A 9,437-nucleotide genomic window follows, 5' to 3' on the forward strand; every position below is an offset into this window, starting at 1 on the left:
CCTCACTTGGGCATCTCTTCACTTTCCCTGGCCTTCCTGGCTGAGTCAGGGCCTGTGCGGCTCATCCCAGATCTGATGGCCCCGTGTTGGAACTGCCTGGTGACATGTCCCTCTCCTTGACCTCCCACCCACCCTGAGGAAACATGAGCCCTTGAGGGCTGGAAAGGGGTGAGGGCCTTGGCCACTGCTTTGTCCTCAGCACTGACATGGGGCCCAGAACACACGGTAGTTGCTCAATTAATATTTATTGACTGTGTAAAGCAAATACAGGTTGTAAACACAACTTCCACCAAGACCTCAACCCCCAGAAAGGCAAGAAACCAGGGTAGCAGAAACGGAGTGGTCCTTATTGTACAGCTGGAAGTGGGTGGTGGTCCCCTGGTGAGGACAGGGCTGCCCAGCAGTTGCCGGGAGGAAGGGACAGTCCAACTTGTAGATGGGCTCCTCTGGGGACAGTAGCCCCGGGAGCAGGGTGCCCCAGCTCCCACAGGCTTTGGAGTGTCAGGCTGAGAAGCGGGCGGGAGGAGGTCGCTGGCTGGGGGTGCAGAGACATCACAAGAGCTCTCGCCTGCTGGCTGTCTTGTTGACTTTGGTCAGGCCTTCCCGGAACCCAGAATCCGTCATTCTGGGGGCAGACAGCAGAAAAGGCCGTAGGGAGCTGAAGGGCGGCAGGCCTGCCCAGAGCTGCCCCAGGCCTGCCCACTCTGCTTCGGCCACCCAGGCCCTGCCCCAAGAGCAGTCCTGGCCCGCCACTCCACACCCAGGCCCACCCTGGCTGACCCTCCAGTGGGCCTAACGCAGCCCGCGTCAGCCGTGGCCCCCACCCCATCCCAAATGGTCTTCACGCATTCAGCCTGCCGGAGAGCTGGGAGCCGAGAGCTGAGCGGAGCCCCACCCCTCGCCTGGCCCCGCCCCCAGACGCCCTGGCCACACCCACTCAGCCGGCCTACACTTGCTCCATCTGAACGTCCTCCTCATCCTCCTGGGGCAGCTGCAGGTACAGGTTGTCCCCAGCTGGCTGGAATTTGTAACCCGTGAGCACAAAGAAGGCAAGGGTGGAGCCCTCCACCAAGAGCTGGGGACAAGGGGCAGAACGAAGGCGTCAGGCACCCCCCCACACACTGTAGGGCCCCCCCCCCACACACTGTAGGGCCCACTGTAGGGCCCACCCTCCCTCGAACCGAAGCTTCCCCAGGGCTCACCTGGTACAGCCACTGCCACTGGAAGGGCACTGCCACCCGCAGGAGAATGGCAATGATGCGAGTGAAGTAGACGTAACAGATGACCTACGGGGGCGTGGCAGGCATGGGACAGAACAGATTAAGACCACTGGGGTGGACAGAGGGTGGGGTGGGTGCCAAGAGGCTGGTGGTTCCGGGCCCCTCGCCAGGGCCTCCCCATGATGAGGGCAGACCTCTTACCATGACATAGTAATGTCGGAACAGCTTCAGCTTGGCCAGGTTCACTGCCACTGGGAGGTGCGCACAGACAGGGGGGTCAGGGGCCACTGAGGGCAGGACCAGGGGGAGAGGGGAGGGGGCAGGAAGGACACCTGGGGGAGTGTCCCAGGGCCAGAAAGTCTGGAGAGGAGGCTGGGGGTCAGGAGGTGGGAGGTGACAAGCAGAGAGAAAGGAGGCGCCAGGCAAGGGGAAGAGAGGCCCATGGGGTGTCCAGGGATGCAGAGGCCAGGAGTGGGCAGAGTCAGGAGGGGCATCCGGGGGCAGAAAGAAGGGCTTGCAGTAGGAAGATGGCTGGGGGCCGGGGGCACAGTCCCGGGAGCAGGTCTCACCCTTCCCGTCGGTGTCAGACGCATCCTGGAGATGCCGGATGGACCTGGGACGGGGCAGGGGACAGAGGGCAATGAGCTCTGACAAGCCCACTCCTGTAGGGAGCAGGATCTCGGCAGTCTGGGTCCTCACCAGACAACTGGGAAGAGGATGGCGCCACAGCAGATGAGGTCCACTAGAAACAGGATCTCCTTCCAGAGCCCGTAGTCGCTGGCGCCCTCCTCGCGGGACTCGATGACAATGTACACCACGTTGGCCAGGACCTGCATGGCCAGGCGGGTAGGTGGTCACCTCTTGACGTACCCTTGACTCCTGTGGGATGTGAGCTCCCACCTTGCCACCAGGATATGCCCCCTGCCCTCCTCTGATGGCCACGGCACCCCCCCCACCCCCCGGGAGCCGTCCCTACACACCTGCAGGGGGATCACAACCCCAAACACCTTCTTCTCCTTGTCAGACAGGATGTACTTAATGAAGGCCCAGCCCGAGCCGATCAGAGCGATGGTGATGAACAGGAGTGCTCCCTTCAGCCTGGGGCACGGGCATTTGATGAGGGGGTGCCTCCCCTGCCCACTTCCCCCTGCCCGCCCCGCCCGGCAGAGGGGGCACTCACAGGTGTGTGATGTAGTGCACGACAGCAATGCCTTCGATGGGGTGGCCCTGGCTGTTGATGAAGTAGTAGTTGATCTGGAGGTGGACGGACGGGTGGACAGTCAGACCAGGGGATGCCTGGGTGGGTGGCTGGTGGGGGTGTTGGGGACATGGGCGATCCCATGGGATGGGTGTAAAAACTTGAACGGTTATAACCAGGATGGGGGGGGGACCTCAACAACGGACAGTCATCACCCACAACAGCAAAAGGACAGGCAGAGTTGGATGAGTAGATGGCCAGGCAATCGGTGATGTGGACAATCATAGTTGGACCAGGGGACAGTCAGACTGGAGAGTGGACAGTGGGAGCTGGACAGGACAGGCAGACAAATGAGATGGGGAGACAGCTGCAGAGTTGGACACCCAGGCCTGCAGAGCTGGGGGGAGCCTGGAGCGTCCCACCTTCCCGGCCCGCCCCTCGCCGCCTGGCCTGGGCGCTCACACTATGGAAGAGGAGGGAGATGCTCTTGGTGAACGCCAAGGCCGCCATGAGCCAGTGGATCTTGAAGACATTGTACCTGGCAGAGGGTTGGGGAGAAAGGGCCGGGAGAGCGTCAGTAGAGAGTAGGGATGGGTTGTGGCGGGAAGTGGTGGTGGGTGTGGACAAGGGCATTACGTGTTCCTGCAGAGCACGGATACCCAGAAGATGCCAGCCGCCAGGAAGCAGGCAGACATGATCAGGTACAGCTTGAAGAGGGGAATTTCAGCAGCAGACAGGAAGCCATCGGGGTTCTTCTCCCGGATCATCACCTAGGGAGGGGCAGATGGTCGCAGGGCCTAGCTCTGGACTTGGGGAGCCAGTACGGCAAGTCTCCAGCTCTCCTACTTCTGGCTGGGAAACTGGTCTCTGAGCCTCAGTCTTCCCCCATCTCTCCAGTGGGTACATAGCCATCCCTTGGTATTCCTTGAGGGTTTGATTCCAGGACCCTGGTGGACACCAAAGACTGAGATGCTCCAGTCCCTTATGTAAAATGGTGTAGCATCTGCATAGAGCCTCCCACAGACTCTCAGTCATCTCTAGATGACGCAGTACCTGGAGCAACATGCGGCTGTGCCGGATTGCTTAGGGGTTAAGAACAGGGAAAGTCTATGTACTTGGCACAGATGCAACGTTTTCCCCTAACGCTTTCAATCTGCGGTTGGTGAATCCTCTGACGGGACATGGAGGGCCGGCCATACGGGTGCTATTTCCCACCACTGCCACCAGGAGGATTTTAAGAAGTGACACTGGGGTGGTGCTCCTGGCCTGTGGCAACCACAGCAGCCAGCTGCTACCCCTCTGCTCACGGTGATGTCAAATGGACGCTCCCGGCCAGGCATGGAGTTGTAGCAGTTGTGGAAATTGAGGTTGTACTGGCCTTCCTCTGCCCTGGAGCCGATCACCACGTGGAACTGGGCAGGGGAGAGACGAGCTCAGCCTGGGGTCCCCAGCTGTTGGGGGAGGCCAGGCTGCAGGCACCACACACACTTACGCTGAAGTTGTAGGAGTTGTTGAGGTGGCCCAGGCCCAACACCAGCTCCTTGTCCTTCCCATTGGGGTCCTGAAGGGACAGAGTCCCTCCATCAGCTGGCCTTTCCAGATGGCCCAGGCTCGGGTCCCCATGCACCCCTGGGCTAGGCCTCTCTCCCTCCCACCCTGGCTCACCGAACCTGAGACACTGCGAGTTTTGCCTTGGCTTTGTTGACTGTGGAGGTTCCTGTAGGAGACAGATGAGTGATTTTAAGAGGAGCAGTCAGAGGGACAGCAAAAAGTAGGGGGATCCACAGTGTGACCCTGCCCATCTTCCTCCCTGGCAGGCAGCCTAACTCACCACTGTCTGCTTCGGGGGTGACTGTGGGCTCTGGCTTTGGAAGCGCTGGTTTGGAAGTCTCTTCGGGGAGAAGCCCAGGAGAGATGAACAATTTCTTCTGCTCCCCATATTTTCGTACCTGGACCCTGGGGTGAGAAGCAGGGGCCTGAAGCCTGGGGTCAGGCACACACCTGCACTGAAGGACGAGAGCCCCTCAGGCGCTCTGCATCTCCTCCCCGGGGACAGCACCTGGCTGAGCCTGGGGTCACCAGGTTGACCCCAGCATGAACCATCACCCATCAGGGCGAACCCCTCACTGCTCTGCTGGCTGCACTGGCCACTACCCGTTCCTCCAACCGACTCCTGCATTCCATGTTAGCACCTCATTTTGTACCCACAGTGAGGCAACATGGTGTCGAGAGTCCCTGGCACCAGGCTGCCTAGGTCTGAATCCCAGTTCTTAAGACTCAAGTTTTCTCCTCTGAAGAATGGGCATAAGCACAATGGAAGGATCAGTGAGTTCACACATGTTAAAGCTCCCGGGGCACCTCTTGGAGCGCAGGAGGCATTCAGCAAGGACGACGGCCTGTAATGCTGCCAGTCTCCCAAGCTGCACCTGGTCTTCTGCTGAGCCCCCAACATTCCCTGAGCACCTCCCTCTCCTTCCTCCCAATCATCAGAGGCTTGAAGCAGACACTGGACAGTAGTGGCTTCTCCCAGGAGACTCCAGGGTCTTTTTAGCTCCTGTTCCTCCTGATCAGCTCGGCACATGTGGGTATCACACTCAGGAAACCCCGACTTGGATCTTTAGCCAGTCGTGTCCCAACTCACTGCAGACCCTTGGTGTCGATGAGGAATAGGACCAGGAAGCTGCTACTGTTTCTTTGTAGAGGACAGTCATGGTAATCCCGGGTCTGGAGAGTAGGTAAGAGGGAGCAGGGGTTACCTCTTCCTATGGGTTGGTGCAGCCCCACCCTGTTTACCTCCCTCAGGTCTCTTCTTGTCCCCACCTCTGGGGAACAACCAGGGACTATGGGTTCTAGAGGCAGGAGACAGACATCCTCCAGTCCCCAGAGTCCCTCCTTCCCTCCCCACCCCTCCACTCACTGAGTAGGAGCGAATGCCACCAGATCGAACCCGGCTCAGACTGAACCCCACCTGGTGGGTGTAAACAAAAAGGGAAGATGTGAGGGACTCCAGGAGGGACCCCTCAAGCCACCTCTTTCCCAGCAACAGAAATGTGGCTTCACATTTACTGAACATCTACAGTGTGCCCAGATCCCACACTCTTTCTCTGAGTTTCCCAACAACCCATCTCTCCCCCGTCCTCTTCCTTCATCTCCAGCCATCACATATCTTTCAATCTGCATGTCACTTCCTCAAGGAGAACTTTAACAGCTCACCCTGTTTCCCACAAATTAAAATGTTGATGGGTTTCTGCTCTGGGCCCTGGGAGTTCACACCAGGACCTGACATGAAGCTCTGTCTTTTTCAGGGTGTGTGATTCTGAGCAAGTTCTGTACCTCCCAGCTGGGGCCATCCCCTGAAACCTGGATTCAGTGAATTTCCACAGCATTCCTGAGAGGTAGTTAAGAGGGAAGGAGTCCAAAGAGACTGCTGTGCAGAGGACCTGGTCCTGGTGGAATCAGTAGATGCTAGTCATTCACTCTGACTCCCGGGACTGGGGCTGTCTTGCTCACTGGTGTGCCCTCCCCTCCCATTAAGAACAGTGTCTAAGTCAGGTGTGATGGCCTGTAATCCCAGCTACTCGGGAAGCTGAGATAGGAGGATTAAAATTTGAGGCCAGTCTGGACAATTTAGAGAGATCCTGTTTCAAAATAAAAAATAAAAAAGGGGCTGGGGTGTGGTTCAGTGGTAGAGGGCTTGCCTAGCATGCACAAGGCCCAGGGTTCCATCCCAAGTACTGCAATCAAAAAAAAAAAAAAAAAAGAGAGAGAGAGAGAGAGAGAGAGAGAGAGCCTAGCACATATCACATGAGATATTATTATTCCCAGGTGACAAGTGAAAAAACTGAGGCTCAGAGGCCAAGGGACTTGCCCATGATCACATGAGTGAGGGGCAGAACTAGAATGGGAATCCAGAACTGGAGGAGGAGGGGTGAAGCTTGTGCACCCAGCCCTCTTCCAAGCCCCTCACCAAGGGGGCCTTCTCGTCTGTCTCTTGGAGGTCCAGCCGTAGGAGCCTCAAATCCACTTCCAGGGAGCCATTGGTGTAGAACCCGAAACTGTTGAGCTGGATATCTGCTCGCTTCTCCCCCTGCCGGACACCAAGGAGGTAGAAACAGCTCAGACTTCTTTGTACCAGCCCAGCCCCAAGGCTCTGGCTGGACGTCTCCGTGCCTCCCAGTCCTCTTTACTTAGGACAGGCCTAGAGGGTGACAAGAGAGGATGTGAAGACCTCTTCGCAGGGTGTGTCCCCGAACCACTCCAGGACAGGGACAGGGTGGCCTTGGATTTTTCAACTACAGTTCTGGTAGTCCAGGAAGAGAAACGCTGGGGCAACTGGCCCTCACTGGCTGAGAACCACTCTGAAAGTAATTATTCATCTCAGTGCGCCTGGCCTTCACCTCCTGAAAACTTTCAGATTCCAACTGGAACCCCAGAGGGCTGAGATTTCGGCTAATCCCCCAAGATCCCAGCGAATGTCCCGAAGATCCCACTCGAGAATCCTCAGAACTTCCTCTGAATGGCACCAAGGGACCCCAATGTCCCCCAAAGTGAGCCCAAGAACTTAAAAGGGCTTAGAGCGAAGGGTCCCGAGAGATAGAGCCCCAGCCCCATCCGCAGGCACGACTCTAACGTGGCTGACCAGGTGACTCGTCACCAATACGGAGAGATTCTGGGACGAAACCACTCCGGGCCTACAAGCGGGGGGGCGTCAGACTGCTCCATCCCTCCTCAGGAGGGGGGAGGATGGACGAGACCACTCCAAGCCAGGGGCTTCTCAGGGGCAAAGTTGCGCCCCGCCACCCCAGTCCGCCGCGCGGCGGGCCTCACCGTCAGCGCCAGCCGGTGGATACGCCCGGAGCAGCCGCCCAACAGCAACAGCAGAAGGAGCCGCTGCCCCCACTCTGCGGGGCTCCAGCGGCCGAGCCCCCTCCTCTCGCTCACTGCCATCTCTGGAGCTGCCGCCTCCCCTGACACCGCCTCTGACGCCCACAAGCCCGCCTACCAGCGAACCAATCGCCGCACCATGGGGCCGAACTCTTAGGAGTTTCCAGCCCGCCCAACCAATCAGCTATCATCTCCTCGATGGACCGCGCCTATGCGACACTAGATGGACAGCACTAGCTCCGAATAGGAGTACTAATATCCCTTAACCCAACCTCCACTTTCACCAATCACTAGAAAGATTGTCCCGGATATAATTTGATAAACAGTCCGTCTAACCAATTATCCTGGACCTGATATCCGGCCCTTAAAGCGGAATTCCTTGACCTAACTCTTAACGGTCCAGGACTACATTACCCAGAATTCGGCGGACGTAGACGCACTGGACAAGGAGTAAAAGAACTACGTTTCCCAATATCCCCAAGGACAGACTTCCGCTTCTTACTCTGGGGATGTGGCTCCCAGCCAGAGCTTAGGCTTTGGGTAAACACACGCATCTGTTGAGGCTGTTCTGTTCTCCTAATCTTCCTGGTCCATAGAGAGGCCAAAACCTCGCCCTAGGTTAAGTCTTGACCCTTGGATGACTCGTGACCCCAGGCTGAGTCTCCAATCTTAGACTAAGCTACGGTCCCAGAGTGAAGTAATTGGAGGTCCACCTGCAGAATTCAGGCTTAACCCCTTGCTGCTGCTGAAACTCAGCTTTAGCCTGAAACCTTGACCCTCTCTCACACCCTACCAAACCCGAACGTCCCGCTCCCCGTGCACATTGAGCCTTAATCTCCGGCTGAGCCCCTGGTCTGTATAGGCCAGCCCTGACTCCAGATTTGTCCTTACTCCTGGACCGTAGTTTCAGTTCCTGATCCCTAACTGCATTGCTGAAACCTCTGGTAAGCTTCCTACTCCAGTCTGAGATCCCATCCCAACCATGGGGCTAATCTGGGCTGAATCCCAAATCCAGTTTGAGTCTCTGACCAGATTTGAGCCAGAATTTTGCTGGGCTGGGCCCCAGTCCCTGACTGAGCCACTGAATCCCACCTCGCAATCAAAGGGTTTCTAGCCCAGAAGCCACCAGAAGCTGGGGCCCAGTCCCAGCGGAGCCAACAACTCCAGTGTAGGTTGGGAGCCGTGACAAGGGAGGAGATGGGGGGGGGGGGCAGATTCCTCCTGCAGCCCCATCTGGGCGTCTGTTATCTGTGTGGCCAATGGAAGAGTGCCAAATGGGTGGCACCATTGGCACTTCTTCCCTTTCATCCCAGAGCCTCAAGGGGATTTACAAGGTGTGAACCGACTTTTATGGGAGTAGGATACAGACTTCCAAGCCCCAGGGCTCCAGTATCTAGGGGAGGGGCCGTGTTAGGATCCTAGGATCAGTAATATTAATGAAACCTGATTGGGCTCATGGATGAGACTGGAAAATGGGGTGGTGCAAGCATGAACTGCACTGGAGCGGGGGAGAGGCCTGGGACAGGCGCCCCAAGGACAGTTCGTCCTCAGTTTCCCAGTGGAGACTCTGGAGGAGAGAATGCAGGATGCGGTGGGGGCGCTAATGGACCCGGCCTTGGCGGAGGCACGTCCTGGGCAGGATCGAAGTCCTCCCATCCGTCCTGTGGCCGGAGGAACCAGACCATTAGTGGGACAAACGTAGACGCCTGGAGCCGGGTCGTCCCGCAAGAGCCGGGTGACCTCAGGTTCTCCCTTCAACTGAATGGGGGAGGGACTTGGCTTTGGGGGTTTTAGTGCCTTGGCCCTTTAAGGAACGATTGAGGAAAAGGGGGAAGGGAAGAACCATCTGCGGCGGGGGAGGAGGTGGGAGGATGAGAGGGGCCCCAGAGATTTAGAAAATGGGTGGGGGTCCTTTAAGGGGTCGGTCCAGTGGCTGCGGGCCGCAACGTTTCTTTTAGTGGGGCGGAGCGTCCGTTGGGCCCGCCTTCTCGTAGCCCCGCCCTTGGGGCGCCGAGCTGGGATCCGCGCGGGGCAGGAGGCGTGGCAAATCGTGAAGGGGCGTGGCATGATATAGAGTGGGCGTGGCAGAGCGAGTCGGGGCGGGGCCGGGCGCACCGCCTTGGGCAGAGTCTCCC

General features: G+C 58.0%; 1 protein-coding gene across 5 annotated transcripts; it reads right to left on the bottom strand.

Moving 5' to 3' along the window:
* Positions 1-229: 229 nt before the first annotated feature.
* Positions 230-7,411, bottom strand: Gpr108 (G protein-coupled receptor 108). Of its 5 annotated transcripts, none has more exons than XM_048812779.1 (18): positions 7,246-7,411; positions 6,386-6,505; positions 5,336-5,386; positions 5,060-5,142; positions 4,250-4,374; positions 4,089-4,135; positions 3,911-3,979; positions 3,726-3,830; positions 3,055-3,188; positions 2,881-2,956; positions 2,401-2,474; positions 2,201-2,318; positions 1,920-2,050; positions 1,790-1,833; positions 1,422-1,507; positions 1,203-1,286; positions 938-1,075; positions 230-625 (listed from the first exon to the last, which is right to left on the bottom strand). In XM_048812779.1, exons 1-17 carry the CDS (start codon positions 7,363-7,365, stop codon positions 947-949), a joined length of 1,596 nt encoding a protein of 531 aa, XP_048668736.1. In that variant the 5' UTR covers positions 7,366-7,411; the 3' UTR covers positions 230-625; positions 938-946. The 5 variants fall into 5 exon arrangements, with proteins under 5 accessions (XP_048668736.1, XP_048668723.1, XP_048668740.1 ...); XM_048812766.1 differs by having other exon boundaries at positions 951-1,075; positions 7,246-7,410; XM_048812783.1 differs by having other exon boundaries at positions 1,422-1,471; positions 7,246-7,409.
* Between the last annotated feature and the right edge of the window lie 2,026 nt (positions 7,412-9,437).

Source organism: Marmota marmota, unplaced genomic scaffold (genome assembly GCF_001458135.2).
Source record: "Marmota marmota marmota unplaced genomic scaffold, marMar, whole genome shotgun sequence".
In the NCBI taxonomy this organism is placed as follows: Eukaryota; Metazoa; Chordata; class Mammalia; order Rodentia; family Sciuridae; genus Marmota; species Marmota marmota.